General features: G+C 36.1%; 1 protein-coding gene across 1 annotated transcript in view; it reads left to right on the top strand.

The window, feature by feature from the left end:
- LOC143252174 (protein croquemort-like) overlaps positions 1-23,420 on the top strand; it is a 49,294-nt gene that overhangs the window by 4,098 nt on the left and 21,776 nt on the right. Inside the window, exons 2-6 of the mRNA XM_076503904.1 lie at positions 8,615-8,775; positions 15,000-15,141; positions 15,987-16,187; positions 18,921-19,012; positions 22,575-22,621. Of these exons, the coding sequence (XP_076360019.1) occupies positions 8,615-8,775; positions 15,000-15,141; positions 15,987-16,187; positions 18,921-19,012; positions 22,575-22,621 (643 nt within the window). The remainder of the gene's footprint in view (positions 1-8,614; positions 8,776-14,999; positions 15,142-15,986; positions 16,188-18,920; positions 19,013-22,574; positions 22,622-23,420) is intronic.

The raw sequence follows: 23,420 nt of genomic DNA, 5'->3' as shown, positions 1-23,420 counted from the left end.
GAATGGCCCTGCTATACCTTGAATGTAGGGGCTCTTCTAGATAGCCACATCATCCGCAAACTGTGACTAGAATTAATTAACCCTCTCCTCTTGGGACACTGCCTCAGGAATGAAATATTTAAATAAGGCATCCAACGTATTAATTCTACCTTTCTTGTTGTCTAGAAAGCTGAAGAACTAGCCAGTTTCAATCATACATTTGCTTTCGTTGGTTTGGTTTGAATTTCGCGCATAGAAAGTCGAGGGCAATAGTCACCCCTAATTTAGCAGTGATAAACTAGAGCGAAAGTAGTTAGTCAACAACATCCACCGCTAATTCGTGTGAACTACTATTTTCCAATAATGGGATTGACCATAACATAATAACGTCCTTACTGCTAAAATAAAGAGCTGTTCGGTGAAGGACTTCCGAACCAGCGACTAGCACATTGCGAGTCGAGCGCCCTAACCACGAGATCTTGCAGCTATGTAGTTTTGTCCAAAACTACTTTGCAACTAAAAAAGAAACAAACAAAAAACACTAGATTTAGCTATGAATTAAATGATTTGTTTTTAAATACATATTTCTAAATTATATATGAACCAAACTTACTGAGGGTTCATGACTAAGTTTATTAAAAAAAAATTCTTAAAATGTAAACGTAATCACCAGCAACGTTGCAAGTACTTCCAATAATTACTAAATGAGATCGCCGTACATGTAGGAAGTGAGAAATCTCGCCAGTATGTTTCGTAAATTTCTTTACAACACGTATATTTATGTGAATTCCATCAGTAGTGAACAATATAAAAATAAGTCATTATTTTTAAAGATAATGATATAAGACTACTTCTTAGGATATCGTGAGGAATTGGCTTTTGTTTTTGTTATTCTTAATCCATTTCATCAAAATTCAATCGAATAGACTTGTATATTGTATCTCAGAACGACTGATATGGGTGTTAACACAGGTTAACCTGAAGATGACCTAGAAAGGTCGAAACGTTGTTCTCTGCTTCATTAGTAAAAGTGTTAATACTCATACCAGCCGTTCTGATATACATTTTTACTTCAAGTAGGTTTCTCGTCATCAAGACTTGTAGATTATGTTTTGAAGCTTCATGTTTCACTTGTTTGTATGAAACATGTTTTGTTGCAAAGATACTATTCAATGTAGACTTTTGCATTCAGAGACACCTAAAGTTCTCAATAAACATTACAGAAAACGTAGAACTGAGAATGATCTATTGGTTAGCGTGTCCTTCTGTGAATTGTTAGGTCAAGATTCGTGCAGCCATAGGCCCGGCATGGCCAAGCGTGTTAAGGCGTGCGACTCGTAATCTGAGGGTCGCAGTTTCGCATCCCCGTCGCGCCAAACATGCTCGCCCTTTCAGCCTTGGGGGCGTTATAATGTGACGGTCAATCCCACTATTCGTTGGTAAAAGAGTAGCCCAAGAGTTGGCGGTGGGTGGTGATGACTAGCTGCCTTCCCTCTAGTCTTACACTGCTAAATTAGGGGCGGCTAGCACAGATAACCCCCGAGTAGCTTTGTGCGAAGTTAAAAAACAAACAAACAAAACAAATCGTGCAGCCAAGCAAGCATATTTCTGCTCTTTCAGCTGTGTGTGCGTTACAAAAGCGACAATCAATTACCCTATTCTGGAGATAACACAAGTCAGTAGCTTAACATTAGAAATAGTTATACCGGAACTTTAGGCACTTCTAGGCATGCCATTCTACCAAGTGCTTATAAAGCGTCGTTTACGTAGAAAACATCAAATTAAAAGATGCCTTATTTTTTACGTTTGAAAAATATGTTTATATGTATCTTAGCTTATCTAATGAGACTGACATGGGTCACGTTTCTTGTGTTTTTTGTACTTATGCCACAATAAGTCTCGTCTGACACACGAACAAGACCTATTAAACGTTTATTAAAATTCATTCAGTTTTTATTTGTTCTACATTTCAAATAAGTATCGGTTTCTATTTTGTTTCTTTCTTGTTAACTACAAAGCTATACCGAAGCAGGCTATCGGTGCTCTGCACACCGCATGTGTCAAAGCCCAATTTTTGTTTCTAGGATATTTGGCATATTAGGAGTCGTTATACTAGTAAAATGACGCTTGGAGGTATATCCTTCGTATCTGTGACTCCGTATGTTTGGCCGGTTGAGAAGAAAAAGCTGTTTTGTTTTTTTTCCTTTTTGATTTTAACTTGTGTTTTGAAAGGAAACTGTTTAATGTGCCAAAATATTATGACGAAATATTAAAAAAAAAAGTAATGGAAGGAAATTCTGCGATTTTCCTTTTACGTCAAAACTCTTGCTATCATCACGTTTACCGTATTATATGATTGGTTTTCGAAATTACGGCTTGAGTGAAACAAGTTACTCTTGCTTTATAGTAATGTAATTTTCGGTGGCATCACACTCTTTATGTAAGTTGTAGTTCGGATACAATCTATTTCACAGGACTTGAAATAGATGTGGTTGTCATGTAACTTTCTGACTACTATAATATAATTAATATCAAATCGTTGTGTCTTGGTGTCGAACGGAAAATTATCTATTTATTTTGATATAAATAACTTTATAAGAAATGAACAGTAAACACACTACACAACAGTTTATTGAACTGTACAACGCGTAACTCGACTTTTCTCTAGGTATTTGTTTGAGCGTTGTATTAAGCGTTTAATATTTCATGAAAAAAAAAGGTATTTTCGTCTTAAGAAAACATTAACAACATAAACATTTTTTGGAAAGCGCCATATTGACGGCAGGAAAAATAGAACACAATACAGTTTGTACAAAAGTCACGTGACTTTCAAGACAGGAAATGGCGCTTTTATTATTAATATTTTAAAGTATAACAATAGAAAATATACGTTTTTTGTTGAGTAATTTTTTCAAGTGACCTATTCTTATTTTAGTTACTTGTTATCCTAAACCAACCATTGTACTCGTTTTATTTTGTATCGTGGAATCAGATTTCAAGAAAACTTGAAATTCACGTATCACTGTGATACAACGTTGTTTAAGATTTTTTTATCAGCGAAAACATGTTTTATGTAAACTACTTAATTTGATAATGCAAGTCATAAAACCTGGATCAATTTTCACATCTGAAATAGATGTTAGTTTTTTATTTGTTTGTTTGTTTGCAATACAGAGTTTCATTCCATAAAACTAAAACTAATTTGGAGTTAATGACTTCCTTATCGTTCGTGTTGCCACGTTCTATCATGCTCTATCTAACAGTTATATCTGCGTAACAGTCTTGTACGTCTTTCTTATTAAGCACAAACCTACACAAACGGCTATCAGTGCTCTGCCCACCATGGATGTCGAGACCCGGTTTCTACCAACCTAAGACCGCAGACATGCTGCTCTCCACTGGGGAGGGGAAGGGAGGGAATGAGCTTACGTATTTGTACAGAGAGAGAGAACATGACAGGAGTTTCTGTTTTAAGCTAGTTGTCCTCAAGCCGACGCTCGGGATCATATATAACCTCTCTCTTCGCGCCACACTTGGTGTTGATTCTCCGGCAATCTGGATATTTCAAACTTGTGAAAAAAAAAATCCTCAATACCTGATTTGGTTAAATTACAACAAATTTAATTTTGCAGACAAGCAGCAACAGAAAAACTGACGACAAGCACCGAGTGTCACAAAGATAAACGACCGATACGGGACGTGGGGTCCTTCGGGGTAGGGCCCGGTATAGCCAGGTAGGTTAAGGCGTGCGGCTCGTAATCTGAGGGTTGCGGTTTCGCATCCCCGTCGCACAAAACATGCTCGCTCTTTCAGCCATAGGGACGTTATAATGTGACGATCAATCCAACTATTCGTTGGTAAAACAGTAGCCCAAGAGTTGGCGGTGGGTGGTGATGACTAGCTGCCTTCCCTCTAGTCTTATACTGCTAAATTAGGGACGGCTAGCACAGATAGCCCTCGAGTAGCTTTGTGCAAAATTAGAAAAAAACAAAATAAAACCTTCGAGGCAGCGAGGGATGTGTAGATCCTATGCCAAGATTTAGATGTGGGGGAAACGGGAGGACCTGAGAAAACCCACTTTCACTCCCTGGGCTCTGATTATTCCAGGGAATACCTGAACTGTATGCTTGAACTGAAGATAGTGGAAAGAGAACATGTAGGGTTTCAACACTAAACATTACATATGTAAGAGGGAGACTGATGGGTGCTCCATGTGTTTGGATGTGTGTCTTTAGTGTGTTTTCTGTTCTGGCTGTACGGTAGTATTTTTTAGCTACGTTTTGGATTTTTTCGCTAACTTCAGGTAGAATGTTCAGAGACTCTAAATAGCTTGAGGGGGTATACCTAGGTAGCCGGTATGTTATGCGGATTGCCTGGTATTGTATACTTTCTAATTCTTTCCTGAGATGACTGGACACGGTGCATGTGACCATGCATGCATATTCCCAAGAGTGGCCTGATACACGCTTTATAAATTGTTGTGATGGTGTCTGGTGAGCACCCTTTATAAATGTTAGAGATTCATCTGACGAAGATGACGCGTTGTTTCGCTGATTTACAAATTATTTTGAATTGGTTTGTCAGTGTAGTGCACTGTTGAAGTGACTCCGAGGAATTTTATCGATTTAGTGAATTTAATGTTAGTATCTAATAAAGTAACTTTTGTCTGTATTACCTTTTTCTTTTTTCTTTTAAAATCTCAGTGAAATATAATTGCTGTCGTTGTTTTGAACTAAGCACAAAGCTACACAATGGGCTATCTGTGCTCTGCCCACCACGGGTGTCGAAACCCGGTTTTTAGCGTTGTAAGTCCGCACACATACCGCTGAGTCACTAGGGGGCAAATATAATTGCTTGAGTTTTGTTAGGGTTTAAGGCTAAATGCAACCTGTTACACCATGTCATTATGTGGTCAAGCGAAGTTTGAACTCTACTAGCCTCAGCAAGAGGATCACTTGATATTTTCCACACTTCAACGTCGTCGACATATTATGACGAGTGAGTGTACGGGATTTCGAGTAACAGGATATCATTGACGTATATAATGTACAACAGCGGATTTATAGCAGACCCCTGCAGTACGCCAGCTTTAAGCAAGAATGAGCGTGAAAGCAGTTGTTTAATGCGTACTCTGGCCCGTCTATTGGTCAGAAAGTTCGAAATATATTTGATTATTGTGTCAGGAATCTTGAGTTTATGTAATTTGAATACAACCGGTCAAACACTGTCAAAAGCTTTCTTCGCATCAAGAAATGTTGCGACTGTCATGTGTTTAGGGTTGAATCCTTGAAATATGGTTTCAGTTAATTTTATAAAGTGATCGCTTGTTTGTCTTTGACATCTGGCCACGTTTTCAATGTCACTTATCATGTTATTCAGTTCCGGATGATACAGGAGTCTGTTCGGGATGGGCTTTTTTTCCATGAGTTTGCCTTTGGAATTGAGAAGGCTTACTGGTGTGTAGTTTGCTGGATCTTGAGTGTCTGTGGATGTTTTTGCACAGACTATGGTAATTGCACTTTACTAGTGTGTTGGGAAGTAACCTGTTTTGAGTGATAAATTACATAATTTTGTAAGATATTCTATGCACTTATCAGAGAGGTTTGTATAACTATATTCTTGATTTACCTTTCCACCGGGGCAGTGTTCTTTACTTTCTTGATGTGTAATTTGACTTCAGTGATTGAAATAGGTCGTGTAATATTACTGTAGTTATGGTCTGTGATGTCATTCAGTTATTCTTGAAACCGTGGTCTGAAAATCTCATCATTTTTGACATGAAGTTGTTAACTTTATAGTAACATTGATCAAATGAAGCTAGGCTCGGGTTTTGAAAGGTTGATTGACAAGCACTGGACAAACAGTTCAGCTTTACTCGCATCGATGGAGGTTGTGATGTCATTAAATTGGATTTTTTGAGTTGTTTCCTAAAGATGAGGAGTAGCACATAGGCTTAAATCACATCCAAAAAGCGGCTGGATTTGATTTATTTACATCAATCGAGCGGCAGAAATTTTCCCAGTTGGCATCGCGCTGCTGCTTTACTAGCACTTTGATTATATTGTTTTTTCTGTTTTTGAGTGTTTTTGTGTGGTGGTCCCGTGTGTTGATAAAATGACGTCTTGGGCGTCTGCGTTGTTTGATCTGTTCATAAATTTCTGGGGTAAGCTGCTACGCTTTAGGGTTAGACGAAGTTTGGTCGTGTTGGGTTGTATCTGCAATTCCCTTTTCTCTTGAAAATATAATTGCTAGCTTTAAATTGTCTATTGTCTGTCCTTTAAGAGTGTTAAAATCTATTACAAGTGAGGACTAGCTGAGATATGTTCGGAACATGTCCCAATTTGTCCAAGAAAAGTCATATACCAGGAAAGGGGGGTTCGCACGATGTGCTGGAGGGGTAAAACAGTGAGACGTGAACTGGGTCATAATCCCTTCCTATGCTGTCTGGTACACGGAAATTAGAGATTTGTGGTGAAATGTTTGTGGTAGTAATGAATAAGTCTAGGATGTCTTGTGACCCATCTATGTGAGGGTGTGGTCGTTTACCCCCACTAGGTTGTTTTCTTCGACAAACGTATTTAGTATGATTCTTGTTTGTTTGTCTGCATATAAAGTGAATATGAGTTGAGATCCATTAGTAAGATAACTGTTTCGTTTTCATACAGAATGTCGTGTAGTAGACCTGTGTCTGGTGAGGACCTAGGAAATAGATGTATCGTGATCAATGTGAATTCTTTATTGTTTGCAAGTTTAATATTGCAAACTATGATTTCGTTATCACTCTGTCTGATGTTATCGTCATATGTTAAGTTGATGTTTGCTTTATATAGCAGCGCAATTCCCCTTTCATTTGCGAATTTTGGGTGTGAAATGATTTTGTAGCCTGGTGATGAAAAGTTGGTGTCATTGTTAAGGTATGTTTCGTTTAAAACCACTATCTGTATGTCATATTTACTGCAGGTTTCTTGTGGTGTAGGCCTACTTGGTTATTTAATTTATACTTTAGTAACTTGTCGACTAGATATGTCGTGGTCATGGGGATGGGGTGAGGGGGCACTTGCCCCTAGAAAATGAAAAACATATTTCTTTATTATATTATATTGCTTTAGACTTTTTTCCCCCTTCAGAAACTTCTATAGAAGCCCATGAAAACAATTTTTTTATCTTTTCCAGGTGACAGTGCTTCTCGAGTATGTTGCGCTGTACACTACTGTTTTGTGTATAATTATGTTTACAACTTCTCATCTGTTACAAGATATAAAACTTTACTTGCCACTGTTGGAATATAATTTCTTCTAAGTATTTTTTCTGCATGCTCCTGATTTTCCTACTCAATTCATATTCCTTTTTTTTAAGGCCATTCTACACCTGAACACATGTGTCTCCAGTATCATCCAGACACACAAGTCTGGACACATCTTTGTGATCCAAGTGTGTGAATATCCTGCGTTAGAAAGAACTGCTATACCTTCCCCATATCCTTCCCCAAAGACATCAATTTTTGATAGTGCACTGTCTATGTAATGCCAACTTCAAAATGTAGTTCCCATATAATCCCTTCCACCGACTCGTAATCCGAGGTTCGTGTGTTCGACTCTCCGTCACACCAAACATGATCACCCTTTCAGCCGTAAGGGAGTTATAATGTGACGGTCAATTCCACTATTCGTTGGTAAAAGAGTAGCCCAAGAGTTTGCGGTGAGTGGTGATGACTAGTTGCCTTGCCTCTAGTCTTACATTGCTAGATTAGGGAGGGCTAGCGCAGATAGTCCTCGTGTAGCTTTGGGCGAAATTCAAAACCAAACAAACCCATTTTTTTTCGCCATAAATTCCGTATTGTTCTGATGAAAGAAACATAAAACAAAGAAGACTTCTGTTTGACACAAACTCTTTGTAAATGAGTAATAATCGTGAAAAAAGAGTGCAAACGTTCTTTCAAAGATGTCATTGAAAAACAAAACTCCGGACGCTAAGCATGTTTTTATTTTACTTAGTTTTGCATTAGTCTTCACTATGTTTGATTCTTAATATACGTATGACACTTACTTTGACAGAAATAAAATTCATCGGCCCGGCATGGTCAGGTGGGTTAAGGCTTTCGACTCGAATTCCGAGGGTCGCGGGTTCGAATCTCCGTCGCACCAAACATGCTCGCTCTTTCAGCCGTGGGGGCATTATAGTGTTCAGTCAATCCCACTATTCGTTGGTAAAAGAGTAGCCCAAGAATTGGCGGTGGGTGGTGATAGCTAGCTGACTTCCCTCTTGTCTTACACTGCTAAAATAGGGACGGCTAGCACAGATTGCCCTCGAGTAGCTTTGCGCGGGACCCGGCATGGCCAAGCGTGTAAAGGCGTGCGACTCGTAATCTGAGGGTCGCAGGTTCGCATCCCCGTCGCGCCAAACATGCCCTTTCAGCCGTGGAAGCGTTATAATGTGACGGTCAATCCCACTATTCTTTGGTAAAAGAGTAGCCCAAGAGTTGGCAGTGGGTGGTGATGACTAGCTGCCTTCCCTCTAGTCTTACACTGCTAAATTAGGGACGGCTAGCACAGATAGCCCTCGAGTAGCTTTGTGCGAAATTCAAAACACAAACAAACAAACTTTCTCAGTATTAATATTTTTATTGCTTTTACAGCGGATGAAGATAAAAGAAGGTTCAGAAAGCTACGGTTATTGGAAAGAGCCACCAATTCCCATTTACATTCGTTTCTATTTCTTTCACCTCGTCAATCCTGAAGGAGTGTGGAGTCTTACAGAAAAGCCAAACTTCAAGGAGATGGGACCTTACACATTTAGGTAAAGATATTATAAATTTGTATTTTTAACAGGCGTTTGTTTTTATAGTATACTTATAATTTATATATAAAATAGCATTATTTCTCCAGTCCTAAATTTGATTATTTTTTATTTTTGTAGATTTTAAACGTGCTTTTTTATTTACACCTTCCTTATTTTACAACAACTGGTCTGAGGGAGGAAAACCAACCAAGAATACCCACCTTAACAAGATTGATTCACAGTTAAAACGCTCTTGTAACTGAAAGTGTGGAACGTTCTAAACTGTTTATTGTAACTCGAAGCTAAGATTTTCAAACCCACAGCCGATACGCTAATTACAAAGCTATGCTTGGTCCACTGACTTAAGATCACTGAATATTTCATAGTCTAACAAAAAAAACTTGGCAGTGTACTGTGTCTATTTAAAAAGCAAATGTTTTGTATGTTTTTAAAAATAAAGTAAATATATATATTTGTATACCTTGATTTCTACACCAGTTTCACAATGTGTTATTGTTATTTCTTTGATTTAAGATATATGTGTTACATTGTGCTCGTGTTATTGTGTTTTTTTCTCTTTTTTATTTTTGGTTTGGTACTAAGCAATAGAATGAGCGGTTTGTGCTCTGCTCAACGCGGGAAATTGAATAAAGGATTTCCCATTTGTAGTTCAAAAAACCTATCGCTCAGCCACAAATAGATCATTTATTTTCTAATTAGATCATATTAAGTGTTTCTCTTGTCTCGGGTTCCTCCTTCTCAGAGGTTAACTTGACGAAATATCCAAGTGGATTAAAAGATGGGGAAATTTTTTTAAAATACCAAATTAACCAATGTAACTAATTTTATTCAATGAAAAATAAATAGTTGTGCTTTTGTAAATGTAATAAAAAATAGATTTTTTATTATCAAAATAAGTAATGTTTTATCACTCAAAGTATATGTTTTCGTACATCAAAATCACATCGGGATATGTGGTGAGTCTACCGAAGGTAAACGAACCCTTAATTTTAAGGTTGTAAATTCGTAGACTTACCACTGCACCAGCGAGAGACTATCACTTAATTACTTTTTGCTTAATTTTATACTTAACCGTATAAAATAACTTCAGATATAATTGTAAATGCCCTTATCCTGAAGATGACCTAAGAAGGTTGAAGCGTTGTTGTGTACTTTATTTTGATTAAAGTTTAAATACCCATATCAGTCGTCTTGAGAATACATTTTTACATCGTGTGGATATCTGTTCATCAGGAATAACCATCTTAAAGTATTTTGGTTACGTAAATGTCCTTCATCTTATCAAGGATATGCTTGTCTTATATAAGAAGCACGTGTACATGATTATATGATACAACAAAACTTGCTTGTCTACTTTCACAGAGGAGGTTAATTGTCACTGTACTAATATACCTATTTAGTCCTGACCTCAACTTAATATAGCCAGGTGATTAGGGCGTTCGACTTTCAGGTTGAGGACCTCGGGTTCGAATCTCCGTCCCGCCATACATGCTTGCCGTTTCAGCCATGGGAACGTTACAAAGTTACGATCAGTCCCACTCTTCGTTGGTTAAAGAGTAACCTACGAGTACGCCCGGCATGAACAGGTGGTAAAGGCACTTGACTCTTAATCTGAGGGTCGCTGGTTCGAATCCCCATCACACCAAACATGCTCACCCATTCAGCCGTTGGAGCGTTATCGTGTGACGATCAATCTCACTATTCGTTAGTAAAAGAATAGCTCAAGAGTTAGCAGTGGGTGGTGGTGACTAGCTGCCTTATCTCTAGTGTTACACTGCTAAATTAGGGACGGTTAACGCAGATAGCCCTCGTGTAGCTTTGTGCGAAATTCAAACCAAACCGTGAGAGTAGATCGAGGTGATGATTAGCGGTCTTCTCTCTAGTCTTTCATTGTTCAATTAGGAACGGGTAGCGAAAGTTCTTTTTATCATTAAACACAAAAGCTACACAAAGGGCTATCTGTGCTCTGTACACCATGGGTATCAAAACCCAGTTTATAACAGTGTAAGTTCGCAAACATATCCCTGTGTGTAAATAGCCCTCGAATAGGTCTGCGCAAAATTCAGTACCAAACCTCATGACATCATGGAAATCATTGCGTCACCGGCTATAACATACAGGTAACGTGTTCAGTAGCAAGATTTTTTTATCTGTGTGTTTCGGAAGCATATATCGGTAAAAAAGTGGAAAACAAAGCTGGGAGAGAAATATCAAATGAAATATTTTAAAAAACAGTACTCTGTGAAACACTTCTCGCCTGTGCTAATTTCAGCAAGTGAGAACGATTTAAAGTCGTATTTACTGAGGCATACGTTACGAACATCATTGAGCGTTAATAAAAACTGGTTTTTCGCTGCATACTTAAAAGCTTAAAAGACTGGTCGTAGCCTACTGGTTAACGAACCCTAACTATGAATCGGAATGCTTATACTTTTATTGTCCCTAAAAACGCTCAGCGCTTTGGGGCCATGAATTCGTTTCAAGAGTGATGGTCAAATCCCACTACTCGGTCGGATAAAGGTAGCTCAATAGATGGCGATTGGTGCTGTTTACTAACTGCATTAAAATGCCTAGCAGCTCAAAATTAAGGACGGCTATGCACAGTAGCACTTATATATATAGCTTAATGCGGAAATTCGAAATGCATTAAAAACGTAAAATTTGTATATGAAGTTAACATATTTAACAACAGACCAAGGAAAATTATTTTAAAATATCAGTCATATCGTTTATTGTTTCCTTAACGTCTCGCCTCTCCCACTGGGACAGCTGTAAGTCTTCGGATTTATAACGCTGTAAATTGGGTTTCGATACCTGCGTTGGACAGAACACGGGTATCCCGTTGTGTAGTTTTTTTCACTTAACAACAAACACATGAAGAAACAAAATCTTAACATCTAAATCACACCGCCATCACTGTTTTGGTCGGATATATTACGATGTTCACACTTTTTAGTTCTACTACCATCACCAAGTTTTACGTTAGTAAGTCTGGAGGCTTAAACCGCTAAAACATGAGTTTCGACACTCACAGTAAAAACAGAGACAATAACAGTGTAAAAGACATGAAGACGTTGTACAATAACATAAAGAACTCCAATTACGACAGTCCTGTAAAGGACAAACATAGGCGGACTATTAGCAAAGAAGCAAAGCAACAAAGTAGATGTGTCGAACACTTCGAAGAGATTTTCAATAGAGATCCTCCTGCACAATGTCCAACCACCACACCAACATCTGATTCCCTGAATATTAACACTAGTCCATCCTACGAAGCAAGAGATTACGAAGGCACTCAAGCTTCTGAAAACTGGAAAAGCAGCAGGTCCAGAGGACATTCCACCAGAAGTACTAAAAACAGACATGCCAATCATGAAATAAATGTTACATCAGTTTTTAAGAGGGTTTGGAAACCAGGAAAGATGCAAAGACATTGGAAGCTGTCAAAGAAAGCGAACCTTGCAGTGCGTGGCAAATGGTGAGGTATCATGTTGCTGTCGGTTCCCAACAAGGTGTTCACCAGAGTAATCCTGGTAAGACTAAAGGTCCTTCGGATGATAGACTCAGAAGTAAACAGACATGATTCTGTGTGACTAGATCATGCACAGATTAGATATCCACACTCAAATTCATTATTCATCAATTTATCGGATGGCAGATGTCACTACCCGCCAATTTTGAAAAGGCTTTCGGCAGCTTTGACAAGAAAATAATCTGGAACCTACACCAATCCTGTGAAGCAAGACAGTAAAATTTGTGAACACCATCAAAACATTCTACGAGGAGTCAACATGCAATATCATAGACAACAAAAGCTCTCATAACTCTTCACGGTTCAGACCACTGGCATGCAGAGATGCTTGCTTTTGCCAATGATCTAATTGTTTTTGATCTACTGGTTGATGAGTCGAACTACCAATGACAGGCATCCAACAGACATTCACGAAGCACCTGGATGATCGCGATCTTGCAAATGATCTATGTATTCTGTAATATAGGCAGCAGGGCATGCAATCCAAAACTCAACAACTTCATGAGAAAGATGCAACAAATGGGCTATTCATAAATGTTGACAAAACCAAAATGATGAGAATCAATAACATACAACATTGCAGCTAAATGGAGACAATACAGAAGAAGCTGGTAAATTTGGATTTCTCGAAAGTGTTATATCAAAGAATGGAGGCACAGACAAAAACATCAGCTCACAAATCAGCAAAGCCAGATTTGCCTTCAAATCTCTAAATGGACTCATCATATCTTTCCTAAAATTCCAAAGTCAGACTGGTCAACACCAATGTAAAATAAGTCCTCTTTTATGGCTCAAAGACATGGCGAGTTACTAAGACCATCAGAGCAAAGATTTAGATCTTTGTTAACATGTATTTATGCAACATCCTGTACATTAGATTAGATGGCCTGATGTCATATCTAACACTAACCTAAGGAAGCAAACACATCAGCTGTATGATCAAGAAGAAACTGTGAAGATCAAGAAGAAACTGTGAAGAGGAAATGGAGCTGCATTGATCACACGCTAAGGAAGCCTTATACTAAACTAACAAGACACGCATTGAAATTGAACCCACATGAAAAAATAGAAACTGAGGAGCTACGTCGACGAGGAGATTTAGACTACTAGACTATGAACTCAGCTGAGGAGGATGACCCACAGTCGTGTCCAATGCCGTGAAACAGTAGTGTCTCTGTGTTCCAATCAAATAAGTCAAGCTATTGTGCCAAGACAATTTTTAAACTACCATATTTTTAATGCTTTTGTTTCTTATCGTCAATATATGATGGTAATGTCGTAGTGTAAGTAAGATTTTATCCAGATCTGCCTCTCTTTGTTCATCAGAGCCGACTATAAAACTAGAATGCAGGTGTTATTCACATGTGCAATGTACACATTAAGTCATACTGGTGCAGTAAGAATTCAATATCAATGTAAAATTTCTGTGTTTGTGGACGCATCTCATCCTGAAAGAGTTGATTGATCCAGATGAAACTTGACATGCTAACTTATTTAGTCCAAAACAAAAACAATATCATTCAGCAATAGGTACTGAAAATAGTTGATTTTTTTTTTTAAATCACATCGCAAACAAATTCGATAAGTCAGATATTGTAAATAAAATGTTCAGCATTTCGGCTGTTTCCTACAATGTAGAAAATAAATATAATGTTGCTATTTAAGTTTCCCGCTCTTTTTCGGTTTATACTGGGATCAAAATAAGAACTTTAGCCTGAATTTAAAAAAGTATATCATAAATAAAATATTTTGAGCATTTTTTACTTTTTGATGTAGAATATAGTTTACTGTAAAAATAAAATTAAAGTTTATTATTAAGTTTAATGCATTAATGTGTCAAGTTCTGACAATAGAAATCTTGACCACGTCTCTACTGTAAAATGGGTTGCTTTGAACAGGAAGTGACGCAACTGCTTTGTCGGTTCTACGAAGTTTCTCGACTTGACTGCTGCATCTCCTCACTTCGAATTCATTTTCCCTGTCCTACAACGATTTTCTTAAAGAATGAATGTTACTGAATATCCTCCGTGAGATTTTGTTCATTTTTTAGCAAATCTGTGTGTGCGTGTTTTCCGCGTTTTCAAACGAAGAAAGACAGAGGAGTGTAGTCTTCTTATAATAACCTGCCAAACCTTTAAAGTAAGACATTTAAAGTCCATTACATGAGCTTCAAAGAGAAAGTCCATTGTGAACTGAGGGTTTACTTTTACTTGTAGACTTTCCTCGGATCTGTTCGACTTTCACAAATAGAGCAGAGACAAGTATTTCAGTGCAAGTTACAAAGACAACCTGAGAATTGTAAGTGTAAAAACTCAAGGTATCTTCGCACCTCTCTCGCGACAAGTCAGCGGTAAGTTTACGGATTACAACGCTAAATTCTGGAGTTTAATATTCCATGATGGACTAAGCGCTTCTAGTTTATTTCACAGGTTTAATCTGAAACAATAAGTATTTTCATATATTTTCGTTTGCGGTTTAACGTTTTGTAATTGATGTGTGAGTTATCTGTTGCTTCGTAAATAAATTAATCATTCATCATTTTTTCACATAACATGAAATTTAATACGCAATAAAAGTCTCGTGACTGTAGTTTCTGAAATTTCTGATAATAAACACATTTTATCTTATTATTTTTTTGTTTTAAGTTCATTTTTAATGTTTACACTTATTATACCTCTTTACTTACCAGGGAACATCGCGTAAAGGTGAACATTACTTGGAACGACAATGGAACAGTCTCCTATCAACAGATGAAGAGTTGGCATTTTCAACTGGATCTCACGAACGGTTCTTTAGATGATGTTGTCACCACTCTCAACGTTCCAGCTGTTGTAAGTATTTTTTGTTTGGTTTGTTTTTTTTAATTTCGCGCAAAGCTACACAAGGGCTATCCGCGCTAGCCGTCCCTAATTTTGCAGTGTAAGGCTAGAGGGAAGTCAGCTAGTCATCACCACCCACCGTCATCTCTTGGACTACTCTTTTACCAACGAATAGTGGGATTGGTCGTCACATTACAACGTCCCCACGGCTGAAAGGGCGAGCATGTTTGGCGCGACCAGAATTCAAACCCTCAGATTACGAATCGAACGCCTTAACACGCTTGAGCATGCCAGGCCTATTAATTTGTAAAAAACAGTTTAAAAAAAAACTCTACCAAGTTAATCGTATCCATTATTTTTAAAACACGGTTATTATTTTCTTTCATTTTTTCCTCGAAACCTGTAAAAGGTTTTTCACATGTACTGCAGTAAATATTGACACAACGTCAAACGATACAAAAATATTTTTTGATATAAAATGATATGCTCAGTTCGTTCCACAAATGTAAATGAATTCTTAATGGTATTTTTTTAGACATAAATGTTTCTACATTATAAGTTGAACTCTTACTATTGGATAAATACGTCTGAAACTGTTACGTATTTGTGCATTTTACAGATGTTTCCCTTGAACATTTAAAAAAATGTACTTTTCAACATCTTTCTCACCTGCTCAGTATCTCTAAATAATTTATCTGTCCAGTCCTCAACAGATGCTTGTGACTTGCATTGAATACTATTGTGTTTTTAAATAACATTTAATGGGGTTATCTCACCAGTTACATGTTTATATACATACTTTTTACCATCCTTGTATTAAACAGGAAAAACAATTTATTTTATCTATTGTTTTCCAGGCAGCCTCAAATATGTACCGTTATGCTCCTGAGATATTCTATAGATATGCTGTTGATCAAATGCTTAACTTGACCCACAGTTCTTGGTTTGTTGAGAAACCAGTCCGGCAACTATTATTTGAAGGATATAGAGATCCTTTGATAGACGAATCCCGATCTTTTTCTCCTATTCCACATGAAAAGTTTGGATGGTTTTATGGGGTAAGAAAGTAGAAATTAGTTAAGAAATATTTATAATGTAGAAATTTAAAAAGTGCCTAATTGTGTGTGTTTTCTCAGAGCAAAACCACACTGGACTATTTACTGTATCCATCGAGGGTAATCGAACTCCTGGGTTTAGCCTAGTAAATCCGATGACTTACAACTGTCCCACCGTGGTGGTGAGGGAAGCAAAAAGATTCATCACATCTCTACAAAGTAACTTCGTGGAACACATTCACGTGCTCAAAGAATTAGTCTGCGAGTTAATTTCGCATCCATTCAAACGACAAAGAGGCTATTGGAACCGACATTTTCTGAAATTCGGTTAAGTTTAAAATATTGAAATGTTATTAAGCATTGTCGTTGATATGAATTTATAATTTTGACTAACATTAATTGTATCAAATTAGTTTGTTTTTGTTAATAAAATCTAGTTATGCTTCCATTAATGTTATTTCACCTTCAATTTACTGAAAGTCTTTCTGTAGCTTGTTCTTATTTAGTTAACAAACAACTAATAAATAACACAAATCTTTGTCTGATAATAAAATGAAACTAAATGAAACAAGCCACCAAATGACACTGATAGCTCAAAGATTAGTTTCAGGTATATAGAACTAAAATTTGGGGATCAGTTTCCTTGTGAGGTAAAAAGAGCACAAATAATTCATTGTGTAGCTTTACGCTTAACATCAAATAAAAACATCCATAAGATAAATCTAGTGTTTGACTACTTACTAGACAAACGTTCCCTCTTTTACCGACAAGATTCCAGATAAAGCAAGTTACATATTACATACGTAAATGTTAATATTAACACTTTGGTTTTTCTACAAGTTACAAAATACTAAATGAAAGAAGGTCCAAGGTTCTAACACCACGTTTTGTCTACTACTAATAACTTAACAGATGAAACAGTATTTGGAGAACTGACATTAGACATATTATCTGACAACATACCAATCAAACGGAAAAAGGCACAAAACGCTAGCATTGCATTACCAACATATTAACATTTAATCAAGACTCAAAATGCTGGCTATATTTTGTCTAATATTGACAACGTACCACTCGAAATTAACTTTAAAGCTCTAACGTCACAGTATGTCGACGTCTGACAAATTACGAGTTGAATTAAACTTTAAAATGTAGCCAAAATGTTGTCGATTTTGTAACTACTGACAAAAAAATATGTGTAATAAACTATAGTAGCTCAAATAAACGACAAAGTCTAGGTATACTGTCATATCTCCTATCTGAAAATCATTCGTTTGTATCAACAAAACCTAGATGGTATTACCTGTTTGAAGCTATTCTATATTCTGTAGGTGATTGCTATCGTATGTATATCTGGAAATTTTATCAAACGTAATGTGTTCAACCTCTTGCCAGACCTGTAACCCATTGTCACCATGTGATGCTACGCATTTTGCAATATACCTCCGTTGGTTTGGCAAACGGCTAAGTAATGAACACTTCTATCTGTGCAACACAAACAACTTTGTTGGAATCAATTTATAGACACCACAAACATTAATTTATAGCTGAGATAAAAAGATATTAACAGTCGTCTCTCAATATGCTTATTTTTTTAATTCAGTTATAGCAAAACTGGATGTGTTATAGGTGAAGAAAACTTATTTAATTATATATTAAGGTATGTAAGTAACCTGACGCAATACGAAGCTTTGCCTTTCTTTTTCCCTTTTATAACAACAACTAGAAATATATTTCATTCCTAGTTTTTCTTCGTTAAGGTACTTAACATTATTCACATACTGTATTAGGTTTCGCAGTGAAGTGGAATTGGCAGTTCGGTTGGTTCGAATGTCTTTACTTGTTTAAGAGGATTTCCGATAGAGGTCGTGTTAATTTCCAATTTTATTGAAATTTGTGTTTCAGATAAATTAATCATATATTATAAATTTAGTACTTACTTATGGTATTCTCAGGGACACTGTTTTACTTTTCGGATAGTAACTGCAAATAACAGGAGGAACGAGCAGGAAATGTATCACAGTTTTAAAATGAATTCCGAGTTTGACTGAACTGATGAAATAAAAAAACCGGAAACAATGTTGTAAAACAATCTTTATTCAGTTCAAAAACAAATTAATGAGTACATACGTTGAGCTTGACAATACTGATACTGAAGATATGTACATATTTTCGTATTGTGCTATTCTCATCTTCCAGGCTGAGAAAGCATAGCATTATATGCAAAAGTCTATGCCATAATATTTCTTTAATCATTGTTGGTCATTCAAAAAAACAAAAAAAAACTACAGTAGTAGGCCAAATCTCTTCTGCACAGAAGCAGACATTTAAAAGAATTTAAAAAATATCTGTTATCGACTCTACTTAATACATTTGTTTTAAAGCAAACCCACGATGAGCAACTTGCTGTTTCTGTCACAAGGAAATGAATCCCAGATTTTATTATTATAACTCTGTAAACTTACTGTTGTTCTAATGCAATGATGAAGTTTAATAATTACAAAGCTACTTTTTATATGTTCTTGTCTGTTGTCTTTTGAATAACAACTGATAGAAGGTGTGGTTTCCATCATTTCCTAGTAAAACGTTATTGAAGCAATGTAGAATTAGAATCTGTGGGCTTTAAATTGAAACCAAAACTTTACATATCTCATGGACAAACGACAAAAACCAATTTATTTAGCCAACCTACATTAAACAATGAAAATAAATGTAAAACTTTTTTTTTTTTTACAGAAAAACAACTCCCATGATGGTTTCTACAACATCTTCACTGGAGAAAACGGGATAAATAAACTAGGACAGATTGATAAATGGAACGGAAGCGAGTATGTGATTGAAATGTTTGGTGTATTCTTATAGTTTAATATTTTTAATAACTTCATATTAGATTTAATGTGTCAAAGTTTCCTCAATAAGCATAGTGAAATGAGGTCACTTTTGATACGTCCTTGAAGTTATGTTTGATAACGTAACACCGTACAACATATAAACTGACTCATGATTATGAGAAACCCACTCGAAGTAAAAGTGTATTTCGGAATAGTTAATTAAGCTGAAGATGACTTAAGAAGGTCGAAACGTTGTTCTCTGTTTCATTAGTAAAAGTGTTAATAACCATACCAGCCGTTCTGTGATACATATGAACTGACTGCATCAGTAAGAGATATAATATCAATCATTTGATAAAATAAAACAATAAAAAACTTTTTGTACTGCTATTGGTTATTTGGATAATAAGAAATTTCAATAGCAAACTTTTTACTTAACTTGTGATAAGGTATATTAATATATTGTAAGGCGATGCACATTATTGTAGGATCAGAGATGAATTTCATTGACGGAGTGTATCCATTAAAAAACAAAGTTCCTCTCATTTGTGTTCCCTCCCCCAACACACCTCAGTAGCTCAGCGGAAAGTCTGCATGGTTGTGCTAGTAAAAATAGGGCTTCGATACTCGTGTTGGCGGGAACAGATAGCTCATCATGTAACTCTGAGGTTAACAATCACGAATCAACTCTCAATACAAGCGCCATCTTTTGTCGATGTTCTAAAAATCTTAAGGCCATAATTGTTTAAAATAATTTAAATTTACGATCTTTGAAATAATTTAGGTTATAAGTATTTGAATGAATTACAAGTATTTTAAGTTTAATCACAAATATTGCATAACTGTGTTTTTAATTTCTAGAATATGTTTAACTTCTATTTTGGACTTAAACATGCATCTAAGGATTCTACCTTTTCTTTGGCTGTATCAAAACAGATTGATTGTAGCTTTGATGTAACCGTATACATCAATCATACATCAATATTTCTAGCATGTTTAGTAGCACTATCATGCTAACATATAAAACAGGAACATACGACCAACAAGATTTTTGTATGTTCCTTTGATTCATTTTTATTACTGTATCGCAACTATCATGAGGCACAAGACCAGCACGTAATTCTGACGTTACGGAAAAAATTGACCTAATGCAAAATAAATGTATATTATGCATTCATACTGGTAACTAAAGGGCTAAGATCAACTGATTCAATTAGTTTAACGGAAAGCATTGAACGTGTCAGCATATATCAGTTCCCAATGAAGTTTCTAAAGGCCATCATCTTGTAGACGTTTCTCCAATGTAGAGAAACTCGTTTACATAAGAGAGTATCTATAGAAGCGTGTGTGTTTTTTTCTTATAACAAAGCCACGTAGGGCTATTTGCTGTGTCTACCGAGGGGAATCGAATCCCTGATTTTAGCGTTGTAAATCCGAAGACTTACCGATGTCCCACCAGGGAACATCTATAGAAGTATTCATGTAATTTCTCAAAACAAAACAAAACTGGACAGTTAAGTCAGTTCTAAAAAATGATTAATTACACAATGTAACACAAGTTTTGTTCCTGGATAACACGTGTTATTTCTTAATTGCTTATGTTACAAAAGTACAGAAAATGGCCATTATTCCCTTCAAACTTTGCTTTCGTGACCTGGATAATGAAATTTAGAAATGAACCTATTTTATATGTAAAAACGGGCAAATTTGCACATTTTCATTTACATAAGGTCTGAATAAAACAACATATGAATCAAGATTTACAGGTATACAAAGCTATACAAAAATGAACAAAAATGTTTAGAAGTGAGTAGTTTTTCGAGATGGCTGTTTTCTCTCTGGCGGAGTGGGTACAGGGAGCACAGGGCAGTGTGGCACTGGGGTGATGGATGATGGAAGGTGCAGATACATGATAGCAGATACATTCTTGCCAGCCCAACGTTTGGAAGGGTCCACCATGCAGAAGTAGCAATTGCTTGAGTGGTCAGGGGGTTCACGCTAAATTCTTGGAATAGCGAACTTCGTGGCTCTCTTTTCCCCTCTGTACCATCCTGCAAAAGAGCAAAATAAAATTATTATGAAGAATAAATTTATTTCATTCACAACTAATGTGTATGATGTTCATGCAAAATATTTTACATGTAATATTTTTTCTATACAATTGGAAATTAAAAAAAAATATTAAAAGATATTTAAATTTTAAAAGCTCTAAAATTTATATAATATAAAATCTTACTATTCAAGCAAGCAAAAATTGTCCGTCCTACTTTCTATAGTTTTTTTTGCAGTGCTCACAGGTAAAATGAGATGTTCAGGGTTTGTTTTGATCCCTGACAGACATACCGAAATATACCTTATAGGCTTCACACATTTTAGTAGATGCTGTCTCAGAGTACTTTATCGCTCTTGTCTTGATAAATTGGCCACATGCATAGCAGAATGCATCTGGAGAATGCTTGCAGCTTCTTGATGCCATCTCTGATGAAATCATATAGGTTTATATGTTCACTTAGGTAGCTAGAACTAAACTGAAGTGGTGAGTGGTGAGCCCCTGCATATATATATATTACTATGGAAAGTTCTAGAAAATTCTGAAAGGTTCTTGAAAATTTACCTAAGTTCTACAACATTCTAGGAAGTTCTCAAAAATTCTTGTAAGTTTTATAAAATTCTCTATCAGCTACTCAGCACTGAATCTGAATCTACCTGGAATGTTCTGGAAAATGGGTAAATTTGAAAAATTCATTTTTCATGTCACAAAAACAAAGTTCGAAGAGAAAAATAAGTCTTTTTCATTTACTTTCAACATAAGCAATTGGGAAATAACACTTTCTGTCCAGGAAGAAGAAAAAGTGAACATTTTGTTACATAGTGTGAATACAAAACTCTAAAGAAATGTTCACAGTGAAGGAGGACAAGATGGATCTGCAAATATGTAGAATGGAATTCTATTTTGTAACTTTTAAATGATTCGTACTGTTATCAACTGATTTTAAATGATTCGTACTGTTATCAACTGATTTTAAATGATTCGTACTGTTATCAACTGATTTTAAATGATTCGTATTGTTATCAACTGATTTTAAATTATTCGTACTTTTATAAACTGATTTTAAATGATTCGTATTGTTATCAACTGATTTTAAATGATTCGTATTGTTATCAACTGATTTTAAATTATTCGTATTGTTATCAACTGATTTTAAATGATTCGTACTGTTATCAACTGATTTTAAATGATTCGTACTGTTATCAACTGATTTTAAATGATTCGTATTGTTATCAACTGATTTTAAATGATTTGTATTGTTATCAACTGATTTTAAATGATTCGTACTGTTATCAACTGATTCTCAGTTTCGAAGATAGTAACTTATTACAAAATTAAGTTCTCGTCATTCAACTTGCATATCTAATAACGAAATAATTAAGAAGTTTTACTTGGTTCTTCGATCTTTAGATGTGAAATTATTTTACAGTACTAATCACGTAGTACTTCCGATGATGCTAACACGTGACACGTGATTCATTACGTAATCTTTTATTCTTTGTTGTACAGTGTAGTAAGAGTGTGGGAGAGTACATGTAACAAGATCAATGGAACAAGTAAGTCAAGTTGTTATTCAGCTATCTCACTCTGTTCTAGCTAGTTACTCTCAAGTCTCTTTCTGACTGTAAATATGTTTTCAGATTTTTAACTTATATAGGCATTTCGTGTTGAAAGAATGCAAAGTTTTCCCAATAAAATCGAAACAACTGTTTAGCCAGCTACGTGCGGAAATTTGGTCTTTGAAATTTGTAAAACAAAATGGCCAACGTACTATCCTTCCCCCCGTATGTCGAATTATAACACTTTAAAAACTCGTGTCAAAAAATTCCTGAGTGGTTTTTTATGAAAAAGCCATTACTTTATTCTGCCATTCCTAGACATAAATTTATTAAATTTGGCAAATATGCTAAGTGAAAGTTGAAGGTTACAGTGAACTGAGCATTAACATTCCAAAACGACCATTCTAAAATTATAAAATAAATTATCTTGAGATTATCTTATTTTATGGTTATAACTGGGTTTGCACGAGTCTGAGCAATCTTATACACATTGCGAGCCGTGGGACCTGTCCTAGCGTTCGTCTGATATCTGTTTACCGTGGTGCCTGTCATAGCGTTCGTCTGCCTTCTGTTCACAGTGGGGCCTGTCCTAGCGTTCGTCTGCCTTCTGTTCACAGTGGGGCCTGTCCTAGCGTTCGTCTGTATTCTGTTCACAGTGGGGCCTGTCCTCGCGTTCGTCCGTCTTCTGTTCACAGTGGGGCCTGTCCTAGCGTTTGTCTGTCTTCTGTTTATCGTAAGATTTGTCCTAGTGTTCGTCTGTCTTCTGTTTACCGTGGAGCCTGTTCTAGCGTTCATC

The sequence above is a fragment of the Tachypleus tridentatus genome, chromosome 6 (genome assembly GCF_004210375.1).
Source record: "Tachypleus tridentatus isolate NWPU-2018 chromosome 6, ASM421037v1, whole genome shotgun sequence".
Taxonomy (NCBI): Eukaryota; Metazoa; Arthropoda; class Merostomata; order Xiphosura; family Limulidae; genus Tachypleus; species Tachypleus tridentatus.
The sequence above is the reverse complement of the archived record's forward strand: the minus strand, read 5'-3'. Positions and strand labels throughout refer to the sequence as shown.